Below are 27785 nucleotides of genomic sequence, written 5' to 3'. Positions count from 1 at the left end.
AGTTTTTTGAGGATGTAACCAAAAAGATCGAGAGCAGAGCAGCAGACATTGTTTGTATGGGGGACTTTAGTAAAACTTTTGACAATGTTCTGCATGGTAGACTAATTAGTAAAGTTCAATCATAAGGGATCAGGGAGAGGTTGCCAATTGGATACAAAATTGGTTTGAGATTGGAAACAGGGTTGTGGTGCAGGGTTGATTTTTGGACTGGAGGCCTGGGACAAATGGTGTTCTGCAGGGATCAGCGCTGGGTTCACTTGATTGTCATTCACATAAATGATTTAGATGAGCATGTAGAAGGCATGATTAGTAAGTTTGTGGATGACACAAAAATTGGTGGTATGGTCAACAGTGAAGGTTCTCTGAGATTATGAAGGGATCTTGATTAATTGGGTCAATGGGCTGAGGAGTCGCAAATGGAGTTTAATTTGGATAAATGCAAGGTATTGCAGTTTAGCAAAACAAACAAGGGCAGGACTTACACAGTTAATGGTAGGGGCCTGGGTAGTGTTGCCAAACAGAGAGACCTAGGCATCAAGACACATAGTTCTTTGAAATTTGTGCCACAGGTGGTTAAGAAGGCAGGTAGCATGGTTGCCTTCAATGCTCAGACCATTGAGTGTAGCAATTGGGACATAATGTTGAGGTTGTACAGTACATTGGTGAGACTACTTTGTGTGTACTGTATACAGTTCTGGTCACCCCACTATAGGAAGGATATTATTAAATTGGAGAAGGTTCAGAACACATTTGCCAGGATGTTGCCAGGACTGGAGGGTTTGAGTTTTCAAGAGAGGCTTATAACTTTTTTTCGCTGGAGCGTAGGGATGACCTTATTGAGGCTTATAAAATCATGAGGGACAAATATAAGATGAATAGCTAAGGTCTTTTTCCTAGGGCAGGGGAGTTCAAAACTAGGGGACATATTTTTAAGGTGACAGGAGAAAGATTTAAAAGGGACCTGAGGGGAACTTTTTCAGACAGACGGTGGTTTGTATGAGCAATGAACTGCCAGCAGAAGTTGCAATATTTAAAAGACATTTGGACAGGTATATGAATAGGAAAGGTTCACAGGGATATGGGCCAGGCACAGGCAAATGGAACTAGTTTAGTTTTGGAAACTTGGTCAGCATGGATATGTTGGACTGAAGTAGCTGTTTCCATGTTAGTACATCAACATGCTGCAATTGTTAATTTTCTGACTGTTTACGTGTTACATGGTCTTGGGGATTCCAGCCACAAGTTATTTTCCTGAACTTGATTTAAAGCTATTTCAAAATGGACTCTCACTCCTTGCAAACTAAGATGCACTCTTAAGCATCCAACAGTGTTAAATTTCACTGTAAACGGAACTAGACACGTACTGAATAAAAATCTTCTGTAATATTTCACTTCTGACATTACATAGAATCTCTGTGGTCTACCTTTATCTTGTTATTGGACACAGATGGAACACAGAATTTGACCAAAACAATTCTGATATATCTCACAACAAAAACATTTTATTGTGTATCTCTTGAAATCAAATTTGTTATTTCAACATATATTGAAACCAAAATAAAAAAAAACCCGCTTGCTTGTATTTAAACTGTATATGTATTTTAAGCATTGGGTGGACTTTCAGCCCCATTTTCAGCCAAATGTGGTCTTCTAGCATAAGAAATAGTGGAACATAGAAGTTATCATCCTGCTCCATGCCATCATCATCCTGATGGAATCCTTGAACCAAACAGCTTCAGCACCTGGGTACTTCAGTAGGTTATGTAAAGTTGGGATTGGATACCAACACAAAAGATCTTTTTCACTTGTAATGTGTCAGTACCAGTTATGCTGGTCAATTTTCAGAGTAACTTGATTTAGCCTCATTTAGACTGTAATACAGAAAAAAAAACTTTTTGTTCAATGCAGCCTCAGCAAACAGCGAACATTTCAAATGAGAAATAACTCAATGTCGGAAACTAATAATACATTGATTGTTTTTGTAATACGTATATTGTACCTAAAATCTTGGTTATTAGAGTGCAAGAGTGTGCATTTTAAACAGAGCCTGCAGTTTATGTGAGTTTCCTCTGAGGAGGAAAAGTGCAGCAGAAAAGTGTAAGTATTTTTGTTTTTACGTGTGAAAGTGTAGAAAACATAGAACATAGTTCAGTACAAGAACAGACTCTTCAGCCCATCATGTCTGCACTAACCATGATGCCATTCTAAACAAGTCCTATCTGCCTGCATAGGAATAATATTCAGGTAACTTAACTTATGAAGAATACAGGAAAAGAAAATTTGCCTTTTGAGGAGGATAGAAATAACTATTGTCATACTAAGTGAAATCAACCCATGAATTTGGTTTATTTGGAAAACAAAGAGAGACTAAAAAATGGACAAAAGGAGCTTTGGAAAAGGCTTGAGGGGAAAAAAAAGTTTAAAACTACAAAACTCAGAGCCCAAACATGTACTTACTTTAAACTCCCCCAACAAAATGCTTGTGTTTGACAAACTTCTGTTATTACTATACAGATATCCCAAAAATTGTAAAGTTTGTAGAAGATTTCTATTTGCAGTTTATTCCCATTTTGAATATTTGCCATTAAACACTGACACATATATACCCTTTTGTAATACTTTTAGTGTAATGAATCACTTGAATAATTTTCTGCTTCAACAAAAATTAAGCCAATATAAAAAGATTTGATACTGACCTGTTATTTACCAGCCAAATTATGTCAGTTAAACTGTCTAAATTGGACATAGGTACATCAATTTGCTTGGGTAAATGAAAGTCCATCGTATTCTTGAAAGTGCCAACATTGTAAAATAAATCTTGATTAACTTAGCTTCTTAGGTTTTATTAAAGGAAATTCGTGTAATATTAAAGTAAATCAACACAGTACAAAATGATTTTTTTCCATTAAAAAAACTAAAACAACTTTCAATATGATTATCTAAGGCTGTAAGCATTCACTAGAGTGTTCACTGAAAGTATCTGTATCCAGATACTCTGTATATAAGCACCAAGAGGCAATATTCAAACTTTTCACTGCGCTCATTCAAATGCATGTGACAATAAAGGCTATTCTATTCTATTCTAGAGTACAGGTAAAAGTCAAGCAACTTCTAAGAGTACACCAAAATTATTGGAAAGAATTTGACATAAGATTGACAGATGTATTTATTCAAAAGAATTAGGTTAGTAGGCAATGGTGCAGAAGAAGTTATAAAACATCATAAAAGTAATACAGCATTTGCATTAATCCTATTTGATACTAGCCTGTGGTGTAGTAGCACAATTGAATCTCTTTAGTGACTCCTAATTGTAAAATTACTTTCTAACGTAATGGAAGCAGATTTGATGGTGGCTCATTCACTTCTACTACACACAGCTGTGGTGACAACTGTTTTATACAGGTCCAAAGCTATCACTTGGGATGACATATTGAGAACTTTGAAGGTTTGTACCCTGACTGGCACTCCAATGTTCAATTCCTGCAATGGTGCAACAGCCTTGTGAAATGAAAATTTGGCTTTCTGCATGATTTTATGTGTCATCAGTGGCTCTCTAGCTTGCTTAGCTTGATAATCATTACAAGTACTGCATTGGCTGCTGTGGACCCTGATATTGTTGCTCATGCGTGGTCAGCAAAGCAAAATTCTCACCTTCTTTAACTTGATTTCTTGATATATTGTAGCCTCTGTTCTCTCAATTCTTAAGGAATAATAAATATTTCCTTTGTACAACGTGTCATGTCCAGAGATATAGGCCTGTCCTGTGTAGCCTTTCCTCACAAGGCAGTCTACATATTCCAAATATTAGCCTGGTAAACCTTCTCTGAACTGCTTCCAATGCATTAGCATCCTTCTATAAGTACCAGAAGTGACTTAATTGAAACATATAAGATCCTGAGGGGTCTTGACTAGATGGATGTTGAAAGCATGTTTTCTTTTGTAAGTGCATCGAGAGCTAGGGGTCATAGTTTAATTTTAAAGGCCTCACAACACATGTTGCTGTCTGGACTGACATTTATTACAAACCTTTAATCGCAGTTGAGATAGTGGGGGTGAGCTGCTTTCTTGAATTGCTGCAGTCCATGTGCTGTAGGTAGACATGCAGTGCCTGTGAAACATATGAACATAACCATCAGGAATAGGAGTAGACTACTCCATTATTCAATAGCAATCAGAACCTCAATTTTATGTCTCCACCTGCTTCCTCCATCCCTTGATTTCTGACTGACCAACAATCTGTCCATCTCAGCCTGAAGAATAATTAATAAAGGCATGTCAACAATCCTCCTCAGTTTTAAATGATTGGCCCCTTATTCTGAGATGGTACCTCCATGTTCCAGATTCCCCAGTCGGGGAAACAACCCCCACTGTCTCCCTGTCAAACCTCTTTAGAACCTTATGTATTTCACCTTTCGTTCTTCTAAACTCCAGAAACTATTGGTTGATTTTACTCAGCTTCTGATCGTAGGACAACTCTTGTCATCCCAGGAACTAACCTTCTGAACTTTCACTGTACAATCTCCAAAGTTATTATATCCTATTTGTATACAGGGATCAAACCTGCTTCCCGTGTGGTCTCACTAAAGCTCTGTGCAATTGTGGCAAGACCTTATTTGTCTTGTAAATCCCATTGCAATAGAAGCCAACATGTCATTTGACTTCCCAATTGTTTGGTGTACCTATATGCTAGTTTTCTGTGTTTCTTATATATAAGCAAACCTAAGTCTCTTTGAGTATTTACACATTTCATGCCTTTTCAGTTAAAATCAGTAATATTACCATTTCCCCATTGTGCCTTGAGTGGGATCCATACAACCCCCACAATGCAGTAAAGAGAATGAGTATTTGAGGTAGTAGAAGGGACACTAAACAGACTGCTTTATCCGCTGTCCAAAAATTGGCCATGCCAAATTGCCCATAGTGCTAGGGGTGTGTGAGCTAGGTGAATTAGCCATGAGAAATGCAGAGTTACAGGGGTGGGATGCTCTTTGGAGGGTTGGTGTGTTCAATGGGCCAAATGGCCTGCTTCCACACTGCAGAGATTCAGTGATTCTATGATGCTGGATTGTGTCAAACATCTTGAGTTTTGGAGTTGCACCCATTCACACTCCTGACTTATGCCTTGTAGATACTGGCCAGTGTTTGGGAAGCCACAAGTGAATTAGTCACTGCAGAATGAGACACCTTATCAAATGCCATTTGGAAATCCAAATATACTGTACCTACTGATTCTCTTTCATCTACCCTACTAGATAGATTCTCAAAATCTTGAATAAAATTGTTGGATGTGATTTCTCTTTTGTAAAATGATGTTGACTTTGCCTGATCACTCTGATTTTCTAAGTACGGTTTTAATAATAAAAAAAATTTCTGATGATTGTCATGCTAAATGACCTTTAGTTTCCTATTTTCTCTCTTCCTCCTTTCTTGAACTGACTTGTTACACAAATTAACTTACAAACTGCTGAGACTGCTGTGCAATCTTGGGAATTTTGGAAAATCATAACCAGTGCATCCACTAACTGTGCAGTACATCTTTCTGAACCTGATGATGTAGGCCATAAAGTCTTGGGGATTTTAGTTCCTTCACCTTCCAGATGACAGGATCTTATTGGGATCCTGACAAAATACCAATTTTAAATGGAACTAAGTTGACAAAAGACCAGCCATGATCTCATTGAACAGTAGAGCAGGTTCGATAATCCAGATGGCCTACTCCTGCTCCTATTTCTTAGGTTCTTAATCTTTTTTCTTGTTCACCCTCATGACTTTTGTTATTGCTCCTCATGTTTGACATGGTATTTGTCAAGGCCTACTTTCACAGCCACATCACTTTCCTCAGTGACTGCTTCTGGATCAGACTCACCCCGCGTGCATCCCAACTGAAGTTCCATCCTTCTTGTTTTGAATTCACCCAGGATCACAGGAATCTCAAGTTCTGAAGAAGGATCACTGGGCACAAAACTCTGCTTTCTCTCCACAGATGCTGCCAGACCTAGTGAGTTTCTCCGACATTTTCTTTTTTGGTTTGGGAAAATTCTGTCCTTGGTATGCACTAAGTCCAACTCCAAGGCATGGTGTGCATGAAGTAATATTAAAGAATGTTTTCACTGGTAGGAGAGACTAGGACCCAAGGGCACAATCTTAGAGTAATCTGTGTTCAAAATGGCAATTAAACATGTTGATCCTGAATTCCTTTGAAGGATGTTTTATTCTCTCACTGTAATTTTGTGGAAGAATGTGGAATGCTTGGAGACACTATGTAAATGACTGTTTACATCTTTGCTCTGGGAGTTAATGTGTGGTGATGACCAGCAGGAGCATAATGGAAATTCAAGGCTTTAATATTTATTGTTTGTTTTAAAACTCCTGGGAGTATGTAATGAAATATTTGTTTTTCATTTTGAATAGTTTACAGAATTGTTATGCCAAAGTGCAAAATTATAAAATGTAGCTTTTGTTAGTGACTAATGAGCATCTGCTGGCATATCAATGTAATGTTATAATTACATTTTATTACAGTCCAAGTCAGTTTTACAAGTAAGGGGAGTGGCCTTGTGGAGAAAGCATAGTAATGGAAGGAATTACTGCCAGAAACGGAAATCAGGCAGAAAACAAATGTACACAATTTATTGTACTTGACAACAGATAATTGGATCAAAATGCACTCTTGAACTGGTATGATTTTAGATGCTTTATGAGTTATTTACATTTGAATTAATTTAATGAAGGACTGATGGAATAAGATAATTCAACATTCTGCATTCTGGGCCTCAGACTTTGCTTAGAATTAAAATTTGAATTACTTTGGTTAATTTCAATCTGCTTCCTAAAAGATTGAAGGGGTCTTGTGGTGTAGTGGTCTTGTCCATACATCTGAGCCAGAAGGTCCAGATTCATGGTTTGACTGTTCTAGAGCTGTAACAGAGGATATCTGAACAGGTTTGTTAAAAAAATTCTACTAAAAGTTCAATCAGAAAAAAGGTCCACAAATTAGAACTATTAGCATTCAAGCTGAATTCGCTAATTGCCTCCTCCTAGTTGGCCAAATCAAATTCGGAGAGAACTCTGTCTGCCTGAGGCTCTTGTTGATTTTCTGTAGTGCTGCAAAATCAATGAATTGGCATTGAAACTGCAAGATTCATTCAGGGGATGACTTGCTTTCAGGAGAATGAACAGAGTAATAGATTCATTCTAACATAGAGATGGCCTATTGGATTTGTATTGTTAAACATCCTTTCTGCATTTACTTTATCTATTCCTTTAAGAATTTTGTTAGCTTCTTCTCATTTTCTAAATTTTAGAGAATACAGACTCTGTCTCCTCAATCACTCTATGCATGAAAGTCCCAAAATCCTAGGGAAAAGTCTTGTGAACTTCCGTTGCACTCCCTTAATGATGAAGATCCCTTTCCTTAGCCAAGGGTACAATAGTCAAGTTGTGGCTTCATCAGTTTTCCATATGATTGAAGTAAGACTCCTTTATCTCTGCACTAAAATCACCATGTACTAAAGGCTGATATCTATATTCCCCGTTATCTGTTTCTCTTCTGTGTGAACCACTGAGATCTATGCATGTCACTAATTTCCAAAACTGAGAGGCAAAGCTGGAAGAGGTATTGATGCACTGATCGGCATGTGTGGAGGCTGCACTAAGTGTTGCTTACTGTACTATTTCACTTCAGAATTGCTCATTGCAACTGTATGTGAGCTTCCGGTAACTTATGAAAAAGGACACCCAATGCATTTTAAAAAATGCAAAAGCAGCATAGCAGCACAAAGTTGGAAATAAGGGCCTTGTACTTGTTTAAGAAACTTCAGGTTAACATCCTTCAAAGAGACTAGCCTCTTTGTGTCTTCATATAATTGTTTAATCCAATGTTATCGTTGGCTGAGCTCATTTTGGTTATATTGCCAACAGATCCAGATTTATTTCCAGCTTCTGTGCCAAGTTCAGTGGGGAAATCTAGGAAGCATTGGAGAAGCAATGCCGACCAGACTAGTCCCATGGGAGAGGGAAAATAAAATCAGATTCCCACTCTTGATGACTTGCTAATGACCCAAACTGGGACATTTGTTTGAATACGTGGCGTGGACTGTATTGGACTCTGTGAGTGTGTGAGATGGCTTGTGTCATGCCAACACTCAATATCCTGGCTCACAACATTTGGATTAGGTACCCACAAATAACTGCTGTGAAACTCTCGCCCAACAGTAAAATACTCCTGAAAACACCAATTTTGTTCTTTAGTTTCATTTGTTGAATAAATTTAAGCATTAGATTGCCAGATTTGTGATCTCTCAAGGAACCAAGAAGTATATTGCGAAAAATTGTGAAAAAAATCATCGGATTTTTCAATCCTTTCAAAGATGACTTGCTGCTTCTAATACTTACAATACTGGTGAATAATCAGGAGGTGCTGAAACTTAACACTTTGTGATTTTTAAAATTTGTAATACTCTTCACTGATACGTTTTACATAATATAAAAGTAGGATTATGACATAACTGTGTATCATATGTAAAATACAATAAATCTATCACATGCTCTATCAAAATCTCACTAAACATAATAATTCATGAATTTCTTAAATTGAATATAACTCTTCTACAGTGAATTCTAACATGTAACTGCATTAAGATATACTATACAGTATTCAGAAGAAAGTTTGTTACTGTTATAATTCATCTACATTCATTGCTCACCAATCATTGCCTGTAATCATAGCTTGAATCCATATTTCTGAACAAAATTCAATGTTCATCTCACTCATCTCTCATTAACCTTCTCTTATTTTAATTATAATGAAAGCTGTTTTTATGTCGAGCACAGTATGTACACTAAGGTTGCCAATGTGGATGAGCTTGCATTCCCCTCCCTTGCTGTATGCCCCTCGAGTACATCCCAGAGGGTTACTACCATGATGCAAGAATACAAAAATTGTTTCCCGAAGTGAATGTGGACATAGAGATATACAACACAGAAACAGACCGTTCAGTCCAACTCATCCATTCTGACCAGATATCCTAAATAAATCTAGCCCAATTTGCCAGCACCTGGCCCATAACCCTCTAACAGTTGAATATCAGAGTTACACCACCTCCCTTGCATTCCTGTCTGTCCTTCTGAATAGTCTGGTCTCCCTGGATATTTAATTCCCAGTCATGACCAGTCTGCAATCTTATTTGTTCACGATGATTTGTGCCTTTAACTCATCAACCTTGTTACAAATGCTATGAGCATTAGATAAAGTGCCTTTATGTTAGCTTTCTTACCATCATGATTCACAACATCTCTAATATCTCCTGAGTTATCCTTCATATTTGCTTCTGTCATGTTCTGCTTTGAACTTAAACCCTCCTGCACATAAACCATGTCTATTTACCCTATTCATGCTCTCATGATTTTATAAACCTTTATAAAGTTACCCATCAGCCTCCAATGCTCCATGGAAAATAGCCCAGCCTGTTCAGCCTCTCCATATATCTCAAACCCTCCAACCCTGGCAACATCCTTGTAAGTCTTTTCACAATATCCTTCCTATAGCAGAGCCCAGAATTGTACTTTGGTTAGGCCACAATTGGAATCCTATGTCTTGTACAGCTACAACATGACCTTGCAACTCCTAAACTCAATGCTCTGACCAATAAAGGCAAGCATACCAAATGTTTACCTGAAACATCGATTTTCCTGCTCTTTGGATGCTGCCTGAGCAGCTGTGCTTTTCCAGCACCACTCTAATCTGCAGTGCCTAATTAAATGTATAAGTCCTGCCCTGATTTGCCTTTCCAAAATGCAGCATCTCACATTAAAGTAAGTTCCATCTGCCACGTACAGCCCATTGGCCCATCTGATCAATGTCCCACTGAACTCTGAGGTAACCTTCTTCACTGTGTATTACACCTCCAATTTTGGTATCATCTGCGAACATATGGCCACACCTCCTATGTTCACATCCAAATCATTTATATAAATGAGAAAAAGCAGCGGACCCAGCATCGATCCTTGTGGCACACCATTGGTCACACGCCTCCAGTCTGAAAGCAACCCTCCACCACCACCCTCTGTCTCCTACTTATTGAAAGGAGACTGAATTGGTTAATTTGAAATTCTGGGTTGGGGTGTGTACTGACTGATAAACATTGAGTTTACTCGATCAATGTAAATAGAATTGACCAGACTGAATTTTAGGGCTGATCGTTATCCACTCCTTTGTTTGTCCAACTGTTCTTCTTTCTCTCTTTGGGCCCTATCCCCACCTGTCATTTACTCCTTACCCCCCCTCCCTCACCCTGTCTTCTGCATTAAAAAAAAACCTTTTCCTAGCTACCATCAGTTCTGGGGAAAGATCACTCAAACATTAACTCTGATTTCTCTCCACAGATGGTACCAGATCTGCTGAGCTTTACCACCAATTTCTGTTTGAGTTTTAGGGCTACATTAATATATGCAACAGGATGATGACACATTTTAAAGTAATGCATGCATCTTTAGTACTTTCGGAGATTATTTACTGGAGCTTAGTGTCCAGTAGCATTCCACACAAATCATTGCTGGGTTGCTTATTGTTCATGATAAATAAAATGATATAGAAGAAATGTGAGAGGGATGATAAGTAAGTTTGCAGATGACATGAAGATTGGTCGAGTGGTTGACAGTGAAGAAGAAGATCTTAGGTTACAAGAGGATATAGATGGATTGGTCAGATGGAATTTAACCTGAAAAGCATTGTCCTGAGGTGGTGCACTTTGGACAAAGTAACAAGACAAGGGAGTACTCAATGAATGGTAGTGCACTAGGAAACTCCGACAAGCACTGGAATTTTGAGGTGTTTGTCCACATCCCTGAAGGTGGCAGAATAGATTAATAAGGTAGTTAAGAAGGCACACTCGTCACTTGCCTTTATCAGACATGGCAGAGATTGTAAGAGCCTGGAGGTTAAGTTGGAGCTGTACAGAACTTTGGTCGGGCCACAGCTGCAGTACTGTGTGCAGTTCCAGTCACCACACTGTAGGAAAAATGTGATTGCACTGAATGGGATGCAGAAGATGTTGCCTGGGATGGACCAATTTAGTTATGAAGAGAAGTTGCCCCAGTTATTTGCTTTAGAGCAGAGAAAGCTGAGGTGTACCTGATTGAATTGTACAAGATTATGAGGGGAATGGACAGGGTGGATAGAAAGCAGCAGTTCCCCTAAGTTGAAGCTCAGTAATAAGGGGTATAATATTAAGGTAAAAGGCAGGTAAAGGGGATTTGAGGAAAAATGTTTTCACTGACAAGTTGCTGGGAGTCTGCAGTGCACTGCATGGGAGGATGGTTGGGGCAGGAAACCTCCGATAGGAAGGAGACCAGACTTGCACGCAATATTCCAACAGTGGCCTAACCAATGTCCTGTACAGCCGCACCATGACCTCCCAACTCCTCTACTCAATACTCTGACCAATAAAGGAAAGCATACCAAACACCTTCTTCACTATCCTATCTACCTGCGACTCCACTTTCAAGGAGCTATGAACCTGCACTCCAAGGTCTCTTTGTTCAGCAACACTCCTTAGGACCTTACCATTAAATGTATAAGTCCTGCTAAGATTTGCTTCCCCAAAATGCAGTACCTTGCATTTATCTGAATTAAACTCCATCTGCCACTTCTCAGCCCATTGGCCCATCTGGTCCAGATCCTTTTATAATCTGAGGTAACCCTCTTCGCTGTCCACTACACCTCCAATTTTGGTGTCATCTGCAAACTTAACTAACTGTACCTCTTATGCTCGCATCCAAATCATTTATGTAAATGACAAAAAGTAGAGGACCCAGCACCGATCCTTGTGGCACTCCACTGGTCACAGGCCTCCAGTCTGAAAAACAACCCTCCACCACCACCACCCTCTGTCTTCTACCTTTGAGCCAGTTCTGTACCCAAATGGCATTCTCCCTGTATTCCATGAGATCTAACCTTGCTAATCAGTCTCCCATGGGGAACTTTGTCGAACACTTTACTAACATCCATTTGGATCACATCTGCTGCTCTGCCCTCATCAATCTTCTTTGTTACTTCTTCAAAAAACTTAATCAAGTTTGTGAGACATGATTTCCCACGCACAAAGCCATGTTGACGATCCCGAATCAGTCCTTACCTTTCCAAATACATGTACATCCTGTCCCTCAGGATTCCCTCCAACAACTTGCCCACCGCCGAGGTCAGGCTCACCGGTCTATAGTTCCCTGGCTTGTCTTTACCGCCCTTCTTAAACAGTGGCACCACGTTTGCCAACCTCCAGTCTTCTGGCACCTCACCTGTGACTATCGATGATACAAATATCTCAGCAAGAGGCCCAGCAATCACTTCTCTAGCTTCCCACAGAGTTCTCAGGTACACCCTGATCAGGTCCTGGGGATTCATCCACTTCTTTGTGCTTCAAGACATCCAGCACTTCCTCCTCTATAATCTGGATATTTTGCAAGATATCACCATCTATTTCCCTACAGTCTATATCTTCCATATCCCTTTTCACAGTAAATACTGATGCAAAATATTCATTTAGTATCTCCCCCAATTTTTGTGGCTCCACACAAAGGCCGCCTTGCTGATCTTTGAGGGGTCCTATTCTCTCCCTAGTTACCCTTTTGTCCTTAATATATTTGTAAAAACCTTTTGGATTCTCCTTAATTCTATTTGCCAAAGCAATCTCATGTCCCCGTTTTGCTCTCCTGATTTCCCTCTTAAGTATACTCCTACTTTCTTTATACTCTTCCAAGGATTCATTCGAGGTAAAAACAATGATTGCAGATGCTGGAAACCAGATTCTAGATTAGTGGTGCTGGAAGAGCACAGCAGTTCAGGCAGCATCCAAGGAGCAGCTGCTCCTTGGATGCTGCCTGAACTTCTGTGCTCTTCCAGCACCACTAATCCAGAATAAGGATTCACTCGGTCTATCCTGTCTATACCTGACATATGCTTCCTTCTTTTTCTTAACCAGACCCTCAATTTCTTTAGTCACCCAGCATTCCCTATACCTACCAGCTTTCCCTTTCACCCTGACAGGAATATACTTTCTCTGGATTCTTGTTATCTCATTTCTGAAGGTTTCCCATTTTCCAGCCGTCCCTTTACCTGCGAACATCTGCCTCCAGTCAGCTTTCGAAAGTTCTTGCCTAATACCATCAAAATTAGCCTTTCTCCAATTTAGAACTTTAACTTTTAGATCTGGTCTATCCTTTTCCATCTCTATTTTAAAACGAATAGAATTATGGTTGCTGGCCCCAAAGTGCTCCCCCACTGACACCTCAGTCACCTGCCCTGCCTTATTTCCCAAGGGTAGGTCAAGTTTTGCACCTTCTCTGGTAGGTACATCCACATACTGAATCAGAAAATTGTCTTGTACACACTTAAGAAATTCCTCTCCATCTAAACCTTTAACACTATGGCAGTCCCAGTCGATGTTTGGAAAGTTAAAATCCCCTACCATAACTACCCTATTATTCTTACAGATAGCTGAGATCTCCTTACAAGTTTGTTCCTCAATTTCCCTCTGACTATTAGGGGGGGGGGGGTCTATAATACAATCCCAATAATGTGATCATCCCTTTCTTATTTTTCAGTTCCACCCAAATAACTTCCCTGGATGTATTTCTGGGAATGTCCTCCCTCAGCACAGCTGTAATGCTATCCCTTATCAAAAATGCCACTCCCCCTCCTCTCTTTCCTCCCTTTCTATCCTTCCTGTAGCATTTGTATCCTGGAACATTAATCTGCCAGTCCTGTCCATCGCTGAGCCATGTTTCCGTAATTGCTATGATATCCCAGTCCCATGTTCCTAACCATGCCCTGAGTTCATCTGCCTTCACTGTTAGGCCCCTTGCATTGAAATAAATGCAGTTTAATTTATTAGTCCTACCATGTCCCTGCCTGCCCTGACTGTTTGACTCACTTCTGTTCTCAGCTGTACCCGTCTCAGACCGATCTCTTTCCTCACTATTTCCTTGGGTCCCACCCCCCCCTACCTTACTTGTTTAAATCCTCCCAAGCAGTTCTAGCAAATTTCCCTGCCAGTATATTAGTCCCCTTCCAATTTAGGTGCAATCCGTCCTTCTTGTACAGGTCACTTCTACCCCAAAAGAGATTTCAATGATCCAAAAATGTGAATCCTTCTCTCATACACCAGCTCCTTAGCCATGCCTTCATCTGCACTATCCTCCTATTCCTGCCCTCACTCGCTCGTAGCACTGGGAGTAATCCAGATATTACTACCCCTGAGAACCTCCTTTTTAAATTTCTGCCTAACTCTCTGTAATCTCCCTTCAGAATCTCAATCTTTTCCCTTCCAATGTCATTGGTTCCAATGTGGGCAATGACCTCCTGCTGGCCTCTCTCCCCCGTGAGAACATTCTGCACCCTCTCTGAGTCAGCCTTGATCCTGGCACCAGGGAAACAACACACCATTCTGTTTTTTTCTCTGCTGGCCACAGTAACATCTGTCTGTACCTCTGACTACAGAATCCCCTAACACAATTGATCTCTTGGAAGCCGACATACCCCTCGTTGCATTAGAGCCAGTCTCAATACCAGAAACTTGGCTGTATGTGCTACGTTCCCCTGAGAATCACCCCCTACATTTTCCAAAACAGCATATCTGTTTGAAATGGGTATATCCATAAAAGACTCCTGCACTAGCTGCCTACCTCTCTTACCCTTCCTGGAGTTAACCCATCTATATGACTGTATCTGAGACTTTCCCCCCTTCGTATAACTGCCATCCATCACATACTGTAGCTGTCGCAAATTCCTCTTCGCTTCCATCTGTCTCTCCAACCTATCCACTTGATCTGATAAGATTTTCATCCAACAGCATTTATGGCAGATATAATCCACAGTAACTCTTAAACTCTCTTTAAACTCCCACATCTGACAAGAAGTACATATCACTACAAAGGCCATTTTTGCTCCTTCACAATCTACAGACCCAGAAAGTAACATTGTCTTATTCCTCTACAAACACTGCCCCGGTTAAATTAATAGCTATGGCTTATATTTTCGGTTTAATCAAGAGACTTATCTCCAAAAACATATAATCAAGAAAGAATCCACTATACTCACTACTGCAGCCTTTCTCTTGGACAGATTTAAAACAACAATTAACTTATCTGATTCTGTGCTGTAAACTTCGCCCAACAGTTCCTCCAAGATTAGTTGTGAATTTCACTGTTTGTTAATTTTCCCAGATGCACTCCGATGTCCAACACGAGTTCAAACAGCAAAGGCAGTAACTGTACAGGTTCTCTCTCTTTCTCTCCTGCACTGTCCTCACCATGTGCTTCCTTTGTCTGTTCTTTTCCCTTTGAAAACTGCTGTTGTTTTGACTTTTTTTTCCAAAGTTCCAAAACAATGCAACAGCATATAAAACAGTAATTGCTGCTCCTGGAATTCAAGGAAATCACCTCCAATGCCTAAAATACCTCAAAAAAAAGGAGCAGCCCTTACAGCCAGAAATTTTTCCTGACCTCCATCTTGGATTACTTGATATGCTGAATGGCCTGTTCTCTACTGTATAATTCTATGAAGGTCATAATTGTGGTACAAATGGAAGTTCTTGCCTCAGCCAGAACTTGTACCTTCCTGGTCTCTGCACCAAGAGGAGCATTGATTGACTGCGCCACTGTAATCACTTACTGGGGTTATCACATTAAACTGCTTGCAGGCATAAGGACCCTTTTCCAGTTAAAGTACATGTTAAAGCTTTTTTTTGTCATAGAATACCTACTGTGGAAAAGGCTCAGGACCTAAGTTTTGTTTTTAATGACGTTGGCATCCTTTTGCTCAAACAAATTATTTGCTTTGGGAAGGAAAAATTACTTAAAAATAAATGCTAAAGATGCAAAAAAGGTGCTAATCTCACTTACACATTTTACACATTTATGCAGTTTGCCCTTACTTGTTAATTATCAATCACCTTTTGTACCTTACCAATTATTACTATTTTCATATTATTTTTCCATGCAATGTGAACCACAAAATCCGGACGCGGTGTGAATGCACTTAATCTCGATTTCATTTCCGAACCCCTGGCCTTTAATGTGAAGAGTTCAATGATTTGGTGCCAAAGTGCTGGAAGCTGATCATGAGCAATTTTGATGGGCGTATGCGCATGACAAAATACGCAGCTGTTAGCATTAGTTTTGTTTTTCTGAAGAAGCAAAACATACGCGAAAGTCATGTGATTGTTGTGCCAAATGCTTCATGTTTTACAATAAAGTTTGTAATTGATTCCTTTCCTCGGCAGTCCAGGGCACTGTACAATGTTGGCAGTGCTGAGCTCTTGTCACTCACATTGTCTGCCGCTGGCTGCTGGGTTGTCAGATTGCTGAGAGCCAGAGACTGTACAGACTTTATCTAGCAACGCGCTGCAGCAAGGAGAGTGGTTTCCGGAACGGTGAGACGCTTTCCTGCATCCCCTGAAGCCTCATCATCTTAACGCTGTATTCCACATTATTTACACATACCAGACCCCAACTTCAACCTTCCCGAGTTACTGGTGTCTATTGTCAAAAGATCGAGGCAGCAAAGCTTATGGGAAATGGCAATGTTTTTAAGCGAATTGAAGGAAATCGCAGGCAGAGCTCACACGACCACAGCAATTATTGTTTAATGTAATAAACATCATTGTTTGTAAAGAAACATTTATTGAATGTGATTTTTTTAAATCAAAAAGACCAGCGAGGAAAATATTGAGTGTCTATTTTTAAATACATATTTAGTTCGTTGAGAATAAACTCGTGTTGGAGTTCGCACATGCATTTTTAAAACAAACTCTCGCTTGCACAGAGCTAAATGATGCCTCAAATCCTTCCAATTCTCTTATTGCAGTTGTTTGGGTAGTCCAGTCCTTTCTGGAACTCTAATTAGCTTCGCTGATTACATATAATTTTAGAATATATTTGCAATGTTTTATTATGTAGTGAGATGTATATAAACATTTCTGCTCAAACAGCAGTAACTATCAGCATCTGCAAAAGTAACTCACTTTCCACCACATCCGCCTGCTTTTACAAGACTTCGTTTTTCAACACGGCTTTCAGCCTCACATCGTAATTTCTGTCTCCTGTTCCCAATAGGAACCAACTCTCCTCCCTACTAGTCTCATAATCAATACAGAGGGTAAAAAAAAGTTTTGAATTGCTGAGCCAGGAGTGATTTGGGATCCCAGAATTAAAGTATCAAAGTGCAAAAGGAGGTGTCTGCATTCTGTCTGCACTGGCTCCCCAAATGAAAAGTGTCATTTAGTAATGTACTGCTTTTTCTCTGTACCTTCACATACTGTTTCTATTCCAACAACCATCCAGTGTCCTCTTCAATATCTCAGTTGGACCTACCTTCATCAAACTTCTAGTATATTCCATGCCCTGATGACTCTCTGTGAAAAAAGGTGATCTCATACCACTTGCTGTTTGTTTTTCTGAGCAGGAGCATTTCTCACTATCTATCCTATCTCGCCCTCTCATGATGTTGAAAGCTTCTATCAGGTTTCCTCTTGGCCTTCTTTTCTCCACTTTCTCCAATTTGTTCTCTTTACTGAAGGTTCTCATCTCGCAAACCATTCTTATAAACCTCCAATGCATTCACATCCACGCATTCATAAAATCTGGCATCCAGAATTGTACACACAAGTCTGCCTGAGATCTGATAAGGATTTTGTATAATATGTTGATTTTTCAACTTCACCTTTTTTCTCTTGTACTCTGCTCCTTTTAAGAAAGCCCAGGAATATGTATGTGTTATTTACTGCTCTCTCAACTTGTCTTGCATCACTTAAAAATTGTGACCTTATAGTATTTGACCAAGTACTTGCTGCCAAACTGTATCAGCTCAGACTTCTCCATGTTCAGCCCCTGCAGTTGAACAGTTGCTTTGAAGCTCTGTACAAGCTGGTTGGCCATGCAGGTGAATGGTTTATGCCTCTGGAAGCTGCTGCAGTGCATGGATCTCAGAGATCTGTGCGACAGCAAGAAACTCACTGGGAACATTGCTGCTCCCTGTCTGCCCACTGGACCAACTTGTCTATATCCTCTTGGACTTCCACACTCCTCCTCACAGTTTGTAATGTTGCCAAGTTTTGCATTATCTGCCAACTTTGAAATTTTTTCCTGCACTCCAAAATCTAGATCGTTAATTAATATCAGAAAAGGCAAGGCTTCCAAGACAGTCCCCCTGGGGAATGCCACTGCAAACCTTCCTCCAGCCTGAAAGGTACCCCTTGACCATTACTCCCTGTTACTCAGCTAATGTTGTATCCATGATGTTTTCTTCCTTTTAGTCCATGAGCTATCACTTCTCTCCTAAGTCTGTTGTATGACATGGTATCAAATGCCTTCTGGAAATTAATGTATACCAAATCAACATTACCCTCATCTACTCTTTCTGGTACCCGTTCAAAATACTCCAGCAAGTTAGTCATTCATGACTTCCCTTTAGAAATTCACACTGGCTCTTCTTAGTCAACCCACATTTTTCCACGTGACTATCTTGAATAAAGATTTCTGGAAGTTACTGAACTTAAATTGAACAGTGTGTAATTGCTGAGGTTATCCTCATAAGCTTTGTTGCCTGAATTCTTCAGTGGCCAGCAATATGTGATTCTTCATTTTAAATGATTGTCATTTCATATTAAGATGGCTAAGCAAACTCTGGATGGTGAAAGAGATTAATAATAAAATGTCAGGAGGTGGAGTAAGATCAAAATTGTTTCAAACTAAAAAAAAATACAACTTATGATGACATGTTGAAGTATTAGTGATAAGAGGTTCCGGATGACTGGAAGCCCATGATATTTTCCGACTCCAACAATTTGTAGAGAATGCCAAAGCAAACCTTCAAGTGCATTCAGAGTGACACCAGAAGAAAATAATTTTAAAAAGTAGATTCTCTAAAACATTGGGAAGTAAAATTTAATTTCATACTTCAGTTTATTGTACATTAGTTTGGCAGTGTTCTTTGAAGTGGATTATATTTCGGTTGCCACTGTATGCTCTGTGTATTGGAACTTTGAAAATGATTTGCAATGATGTTGACAGCCAAATCAGTGATCCTTAGGGTTCCTTAATTTAAAGATTACAAACCTGCAATTAGTCATTTAGTTACATTTGTACAGTGCAGTGTAATCGAATGGTACAGAATTGAAATTCAGTGTGATCATTTGATACATGACCTGCATCCTTTTTCTTCACACCAGCTGAAAATATCATGGAACTGTTGGGAATCTGAATTATAGCTGCAGATGGTGTGATACAAGGTCAGCTTTAAACATCTGAAAAGTCAGTTGAGTGTTTCAGCTATAAGCCTTTTGTCACAAGCCAAATTCCAAAGCTAAATCAGCACTCACAATGTTAATCTGCATTTTTGTTTGCAGATGCTATTGGATCTGCTGCCCATTTCCTACATATTTCATTCACAGTTCTGAAGAATTAAAATGGTTCCTGGTGACACCAAACAATTGTAATCTGGATAAGCAAAAGTCTTCTGGATCTACCAACAATGTGTAAGTTTCATTGAGTAGCTTGGTAAGAGATAACTTGTATGTTTTCACCACAGATGAAATTATGAGTGTGTTCATATGTTCGTATTACTCTGTACTAACTTATGTTAAATAGTGAATGCCTTGTAATCTAATAAAGAAATAAAACAAGTTTCAGATATGATTGAACGAGCAGCTGGTCCTACATTGTGGCTGGGTCAAAATACAAGAACTCCCTTCCTGACAGCTCTTGGGCTACACCCCAAGGACTGTAGCAGGTCACAAAGACAGCTCACTGCCACCTTCTCCAGAACAATAGGGATGGTCACTTAATACTGCCCTAGACATAGATATCTACATCCCATGAATAAATCTGAAAAAGATAGCAAGGTTCAATTGCTCATATGATCACAGACTGAATATTGGATTTTTGATTATAATTTGCAGCTTTAAATAGATCTTGTCATTCTTCTTCTATGCCCTTTGCCTTAAAGTTGATAGTAATGCATCAGAACTCTGTACTTTATGTTCCGGAATTTCATCTTTAAAGCTCTTCACCTGTCAAACTTCCAACTCAATTGATGTGTTGACCATGGTTTGGTCATTCTTCCTAATATCTTCTTTGCCTGGCATCCATGCTTCTTGGTCAGTGAAATGCTTTGAGTTGTTTTCTACATTTTAAAGTGTTCCATAAATGCATGTTGTAGTTAGGTAATTTTCACAATGTTGCTACATGTAAACAATAACATAATGGCTGGGATGCTTAGGGATGTCTTGCTATTAATTTCTACATTTCCAAGTTTTTTGTTTCAGCTGGGGGTCCTTTTAAATTAAACTATCTTAAATAATGAATTTGTAAAATGAACCACATATAAGATCTGGAAAAGTTGTGGCTTTGCAATGTTGTGAAACTACAAATCATTTCCTTTATCTTCTTGTTACTTCCTGATTTCTTTAAGTGGTGAGATGAGAATATGTAATTGTTGTGAAGAAAATCCTGAAGTGTAGAGATAAAATCTGATGTTAATTTTCCAATTTTTAAAATATTTTCATTAAAATGCTATTTGAGGTTGACTGTATTGGCAGATTTAACGAGTTAGTGTTCCTTAGGCAATACTTGATATGAGGAACTCACAGCAAAAATTTAGACTTGGAAATTAATAGTGCTCAGAAACTTTCATCTATTAATTTAATGGACAAAAAAATGTGAATCACATACTGAGTTCTACATTCAGATTCCGAACAAGCAAATGTTATAGGAAGCTAGACCCTGTGTTGAAAATGTTAATTCATCATTTTTCTTCCACTTAGTCACTGAGTTTAAACAACTCTCTGTAGTGTTTTCCATACAATGCAGTGGTTCACATGGACAACCAAACAATTTTAAATGATCAATCTTAGCGATGCAATTTTCAGTTGACTTGACCTCAGCAGCTTTTTTGGGAGGATGATTTCATGACACTGGGAAATTGCTTCACTCCTCCTTATGTGAAAATGCTTTTCCTGATGTTGCCATTGAATGGCATCAACCCAAGTTTAATACATGTCAAAGTAAGATACTGCAGATGCTGGAAACATATAGAAAATTCCAGAAATGCTTAGCAGTTCAGGCAGCATCTGTGCAGGCAAATTGGATGGGAGTCATGTGTTCAATTCCAAGTGGCAGAATACCTGTCTTACATTTATTAGGTTGCAGGTGAGTCACTCATCCACACATAGCAGGATGTCAATTAAGCTCATTATTGAGCTGCTTGAGAAAAAATGATCCTTTAGCCCATTCGGATTTCATGATGCCTTATAATCTAATGGGATTACCATGGGTCTCCTGCATGTCCTGATAGTTGCCCAGCCTCTGGCCTCATATAGTGGTTTGTCATTCATAGCTACTCAGTATCAGATGGAGGGATATTGAGCCCACGATAGGAAATAGTTTCTAACTATCCTAACAACCCCTTTAATCAACTTAAAACTTCAATGAGCTCAACACTTAGTCTGTGAAGTGCATGGGAAAGCAAGCCTAGTCTAAGCAACAAAGACATTTGATTTGGATTAAATGAACTTGTAGACCCTTTTGCAATGGGGTAATATTTCATCATCCCATTGATGATATTGGTGCCCAAGTCAATTTCCTGCATGTTCTTTAACTCACTGTATGAATGTCCAAATTCCAAATACACATTCCCACACCGCAGGTCTCTGTTCTGTTACTTTAATACTTATCCCTTTGTCTTTTGCAGCCTGAATGAAAGTAATTATGAATATTTTTAAACACTAATGGTAACAATTAGGCTAACTTTTAATTTTAAATCATCTGTCATGATGGGATTTGGACTCATCTCCCCAGAACATTAGTCTGGGATTCTGGATCGGTGGTCTATTGACATACCACTGCCTCCCTAGGTCAAGGTGATGTAGCTTTCTTGCATACTTAGAGTAAGTTTTCTATAACTCCACAAGACATGGGAAGGACAACTTCTCAGTATACCTTCACTTTAGTTGAGAGACTAATTCCTCTTTGCAGTCCCTGTTTTGGTTTGTCAAAGGAAATAAACTATTCTGATATTGGCTTACTTGTCATTGTGAACTGTTCAGGTAGGTATATTTGATGATCATTTTGGTTGAAATAGTTTGCTTCACATATTGCTTTTTCGGGACAGCTTTTTTGGTGCAGCTAGTGAGACCATAGTTATGGAATGCAAATGAAAATGGTCCCTACTATGTTGCGTTTCATGTTTTGGAAAGAAGTTTGGGGCACAGTCTTAGGGCTTATGAATGGCGTGACTCAAGTGTTCTGGGGTGATGGACTGTCCTAGATCTCTGAAAGTTCTCTGGTTGTCCTCCATTGTGTGACAGACAATTTGACACTATCTAGCTGCAATCCAGAATTGAGAAGTTTTGCCTCATAGTATCCACTTTGAGTCTTGAGACGTTGAGTTTCTTTTTGACATTCTTCCCCTTATACACCCTTATACATCCTTCCCCCTACAGTTCCCTGTAGAGTCAGTGTATGAAGAAATATGCTGTTGACATTAGCGTGAGTTTTTCTTCAGTGCTTCTTCCATAGCAGAAGTGCAGGAGGTAATTGGCTACTCTGTTGCAATAGAACGCTCAGGTAGCTGAGACTTGATAAGGATTTATTGCAGGTATATCATTTATACTGCTCCAAAGTGATGGTGAGCTGCCTTCTTGAACTGCTGTAACCCATGTGCTGCAGGTAGACCACAATGACATTCAGCAGGGAGATCCAGGACTTTGAGCCAGTTATACTGAAGGAATAGCGATGCATTTCCAAGTCAAGAGGATCCTTGGTGAATTTCTGTCATGCATCTTGTAGATAGTAAACACCACTGCTACTGAGTAGTCATTGGAGTAAATGTTGTGAATGTGGTGCCAAAGAAGCAAGCTGATTGGTGCTGGATGGTGTCAAGTTGCTTGAGTATTGTTGGAGCTGTGTTGAAAAATGTGGTGCTGGAAAAACACAGCAGGCCAGGCAGCATCCGAGGAGCAGGAGAATCGATGTTTCAGGCATAAGCCCTTCTTCCTGAAACGTCGATTCTCCTGCTCCTCGGATGCTGCCTGGCCTGCTGTGTTTTTCCAGCACCACATTTTTCAACTCTGGTCTCCAGCATCTGCAGTCCTCACTTTCTCCTATTGTTGGAGCTGCACCTATCCAGGCAAGTGGGGAGTATTCCATCACACTCCTGACTTATACCTTGTATAAGGTGGACAGGCTTTGGGGAATCAGTAGGCAACTCGCTTGCTGCTGGATTCCTAGGTTATGACCTGCACTTGTAGGAATTGTGTTTGCCTAGTTAATTCAGATGAGTTTCTGGAAACCCCAGAATACTGATAGTGAGGCAATTCCATGATGGTAACAGCATGTGGAGGTGGGAGACCAGACTGACCAGGAGTTTGTATGTACAGTCACCCTGAAACTAATTTGAGAGAAAGGTTTACTAGTCCCAAGTGAAAACAATGAAGCCTTATGCGATGCTTGTTTGAGACTAAGGTCCTGGCCTTTTGGCCTGGGGAGACAGTCCTCTTCAATTTGACATTCCAAGTAACCATGGAAGCATAGATCATCTTTGGACCTTTAACAGGAACCAATTTGATACTTGCCCTAGAGCAGTCACATGATCAAATTGTGGACAACAGAACTGCCAAGCAATCTTCTGATTCTTGCAAATACTGTACTAATAATTCCACCTCATTGCTACCTCCAACACACAACCATTTGAACCAAGACATGATTCTCAAAAGTTGCCTTTATCTAAAAACAGGATCTGTGTTATCAAGCTCCTGAGGCTTTTAGGCCAAGGCCTACATAATTTGGCCCTTCAGCAACAATGCTGTTCTTGTGTGTTATACTCACAACTCCCATATTACACATGCACTGTGTGACACTTAAATACACTCCCTCTGGCTGAATAACTCCCTCCCTCTTTCTTCCACCTTCTATCAGTACTTGAAAATGACAGTGTGTTTGGGAGGACATGGCGTGGATTGAAAATCTGGAGTTTGTTGGAATCCTTGTCTTACAGCAAAACCAATGGTTTTAAAATTTGAGATGATTAGGAATGGAGAGAGGAAGTCAACAGTTTCATTTGAATCATTCACCTACTCTACTCATGCCCAGAGGTGACAAGTAGCACAGACCCCATGTTTATTCTTGTAACATTACCAAGCAAAAGAGTCACGTTTGATACAGTGTTAACTTTTTCTCTCTCCCAATAGGTGCTGCTAAACCTCGAGTACCTCTGGCACTTTAATTTTATTTAACTATGAACATTTTTGTCATAATTATTTTAGGGTCTGCTTGTGTAATGTAAATTGGTGCAAAGTTACTTTCTCTCAAAGATGTAACAATTGCTCACAAACTCACAGTGGGCTGGGAAAATAGACTAAGGAGTACGTCTGAGGTTGAGCAGTGGCAGGTATTGAAGCAAATATTTCATAACTGTCAGCAAAATTTAATTCTGATGAAGGAGGAGCACTCAGTGAGAAGGCTGAATCACCCATGGTTAATAAATATGATTAAGGAGTGTATCCAATCAAAAACTAAGGCACACAAGACTGAAAACATGTGGTAGGTCAGAGAATTGGGAGGTTTTTTTTAGGAACCAGCAGCAGATGACTAAAATGCAAATGTAGAGGGAGAAAATTGAATATGAGAGAAAATTGGTAAGAAATATAAAAACAAACAGCAAGAGTTTATATGGATATATTAAAAGAAAGAGTAACGAAAGTATATGTGGGACTCTTTTTTTTCTTTTAAGATTACTTACAGTGTGGAACAGGCCCTTCGGCCCAGCAAGTTCACACCGACCCGCTGAAGCGCACCCAACCTGACCCATTCCCCTACATCTACCCCTGCACCTAACACTGCGGGCAATTTAACATGGCCAGTTCACCTAACCTGCACATTGTTTTGGACTGTGGAAGGAAACCGGAGCAGCCGGAGGAAACCCACACAGACACGGGGAGAATGTGCAAATTCCACAATACAACTGGGAAAGTGATACTAGGGAACAGCGAAATGGCAGATAATTTAAACAAATATTTGCACTGGGCTTCACAGTGGAGGACATTGCAAACATCCCAAAGCTAGTAGATAAGCAAGGTATAATGGGAGGGAAGATATATCAGGGTCACAATCACGAGGGATAAAGTATTTGTCAAAATAACAGGACTGAAGACAGACAAGTCACGGGGACCTGATGGCCTCCATCCAGGGGCTAAAAGGAAGTGGCAACAGAGATAGTGAAGGCATAAGTTAGAATATTCCAGAACTCACTGCAGTCCAGGAATGTTTCAGCTGATTGCAAAACCACTAACGTGACACCCCTGTTGAGGAAAGGAGGGAGACTGAAAGCAGAAACCAATAGGTCAATTAGCTTAGCATATGTTGAGAAAATGCTAGAGTCCATTATTAAGGAAGAAATTGCTGGACATTTAGAAAGCTTAAAACAATCAAACATAATCAACATGGTTTTATGAAAGGGAAATTAACATTCGACAAATTTGCTGGAGTTCTTTGAGGATACAACAAGCAGAGTTGATTAAGGGGAACTGGTAGATCTATTGCATTTGGCTTTCCAGACAGCATCTGATAAATGGTTATTACAGAAGATAGGAGCTCACTATGTTCGGGGTAGTATATTAGCATAGATTGAGGATTAGCTAACAGATACAAGACAACAATATGGGGATTGATCAGTCTTTTCAGGTTTGGAAGATGTAACCAATGGAGAGTCGCAAGGATCAGTCCTAGAACCTCAAATATAATGTCCTTCATTAATAGCTTGGAGGAGGCACAGAGTGTAATGTATCCAAATTTGCAGAAGCTGCAGGATAGGTGGGAACACATTTTGTGATGAGGACAGAGGAAAATCTGTAAAAGGATATAGTAAGATTAAGCAAATGGGTATACATTTTGGCAGAGATGAAGTTTAATGTAGGAAGGGTGAAGTTTTGTACTTTTATATACTGGTGGGAAGAATCAAAAGATAGACTGTTATTTAAATGTGCCAAGACACTAAGAAAAGTGGAACACAGAGGGATATGGATGTTCTTGTGCACGAAACACAAAAATGCATGCAGACACAGCAAGTAATTAAGACAGCAAATGGAATTTTGCCCTTTATTGCTGGAAGAGTTTAAATATAGTGAAGGCTTGTTACAACCGTGCAGTGTGTTAGAGAGGCCACATCTGGAGCACTATGTGAAGTTTTGGTCTCTGTATTTAGGAAAGGATATACTGGCATTGGAGGCAGTTGAAAAGTGATTCACGAGGCTGATTCCTGGGATGAAAGGGTTGACTTATCAAAAAAATGGCTAAACAGTTTGGGCCTTTATTCATTAGGGTTGATCTTATTGAACCATATAAGATTCTGAAGGACTTAACAGGGTTGATGTTGAGATGATGTGTGAGAATCGCAAACTAGGTGCCATAGTTACCAAATAAGGGGACACTCTGTAATAGTGCACCATCTATTAAACCATGATAGGGATGAGGTTGAAGAAGTTGGTTTGTATCTGTTTTAGGTTTTATTGCACTCATTATAGAATTTCACACCGAATCTCAGAAATTGTAGATTGGTAGTTTTTTTTTAAACCTGAAACTGCTAAGTGATGGAGGTTGTGTCCTACTTACCTATCAGTGCTGATGCTTGCAGACTTGGGGGTTTCCAGAGTATTGATCTGCAATTGTACATTTATGTCTGAGAACATCCTGAAAAGGTTACAGAAAAAGAAACCTTTGGATGGAAGTGTGTTTTTGTTCATGTTTTTTGCTGGCAAAAGATCAGGGAAACACATTCAGAACAAAGAGAGAGAAAAAAAATACAGTTTGTGAAATGATCTGGCAGGGCATCAAGAAGAGTAATATTCAGTCAGCTTGTGACATATTTCCTGTCTGCGCACAAGAAAAACCTATTGTGGTTGTGATTTATAACAGAATTTGAACCAAGTACCCTCGGCAGCAGGAACTTCTGGACTGAATGTTTTGATAATGTTATGCAACTTAGCAGCTGAGGTGAGAGTTCCTGCCTTTGTCTCATTTCTTCTGAAACCACATAATGTGTGCGACACTTAGCTGGAAGAAAACAAAACAGATCATATCCACGCTTATACTTACAATCAACTACATTTTGGGGATAACTGACTGTTCCTTAGTGAGGCATCAGGGACAAAATGACCTTCTTCAGCACCTTTTATGATTTTATTAAAAAAAAACATACTTTCTGAAAAATTATTATTCCTGATTCTTTTTAAGTAATTGTTATGTTATTGTTGAACAATACAAACATTCAAACATTTTTGGTTTCTTAGTTGTAATCCTCAAGGGCTGAAGGAGAAAGCTGGACAGGATAAGGGGATTAAAATTAGTTACAGGTAGGGAGGAGAATGACAGAAGATTTAAAGGGAGGGAGATGGCAGTGTGGAGAACTGGAGAGTGGAATATAGAAGGGAAGTACAAGTGAAGGTTTAAGTTTTACAAGTGTTAACAAATATCAAAAAGCAGGTAGGTAGAACTGCTCCTTTGCAAAAAGGATCTCGGTCAAACTCTCTCAGAATATTTTGTTCAAAGAACAGCATGTTTTTAGTGTCCACACAGTCAGTCAAAAACACAAGTCCCACTGTTCTAATACTGTGGTGGGACATGATTTATTTGTCACACTTCCTTACCAGAATTCAGTCAATAGTTTGACACGACTCATTTCCTTAAGAATATCTCACAGCTCAATGGTGAAGTGGCTGGTTAACATTTTAAAAGAAGTA

The 27785-nt window shown here is 39.5% G+C and overlaps 1 protein-coding gene and 1 long non-coding RNA gene across 10 annotated transcripts in view; one reads left to right on the top strand and one right to left on the bottom strand.

Moving 5' to 3' along the window:
• Nucleotides 1–27785, top strand: part of LOC122549289 (interleukin-6 receptor subunit beta-like) — a 95883-nt gene that overhangs the window by 1328 nt on the left and 66770 nt on the right. For 3 of the 9 annotated variants that reach the window (XM_087989024.1, XM_087989003.1, XM_043688838.2), the window contains exon 2: nt 19401–19529. The exons of 3 other annotated variants lie outside the window; for them this stretch is intronic. In XM_087989024.1, the coding sequence (XP_087845150.1) occupies nt 19526–19529 (4 nt within the window). In that variant the 5' untranslated portion in view covers nt 19401–19525. Of the gene's footprint in view, nt 1–19223; nt 19306–19400; nt 19530–27785 lie in introns of all 9 variants that reach the window. 3 more of the 9 variants (XM_087988999.1, XM_087989001.1, XM_043688856.2) reach the window with 2 other exon arrangements.
• On the bottom strand, nt 1624–16559 carry LOC148152163 (uncharacterized). Its single transcript, XR_015757686.1, has 3 exons — nt 15962–16559; nt 4027–4108; nt 1624–1871 (listed from the first exon to the last, which is right to left on the bottom strand). It is a non-coding gene; the product is annotated as an uncharacterized LOC148152163 (long non-coding RNA).

Source organism: Chiloscyllium plagiosum, unplaced genomic scaffold (assembly GCF_037043375.1).
Source record: "Chiloscyllium plagiosum isolate Xiang-an unplaced genomic scaffold, Cpla_swu_hap1 HiC_scaffold_1, whole genome shotgun sequence".
Taxonomy (NCBI): domain Eukaryota; kingdom Metazoa; phylum Chordata; class Chondrichthyes; order Orectolobiformes; family Hemiscylliidae; genus Chiloscyllium; species Chiloscyllium plagiosum.
The sequence above is the reverse complement of the archived record's forward strand: the minus strand, read 5'-3'. Positions and strand labels throughout refer to the sequence as shown.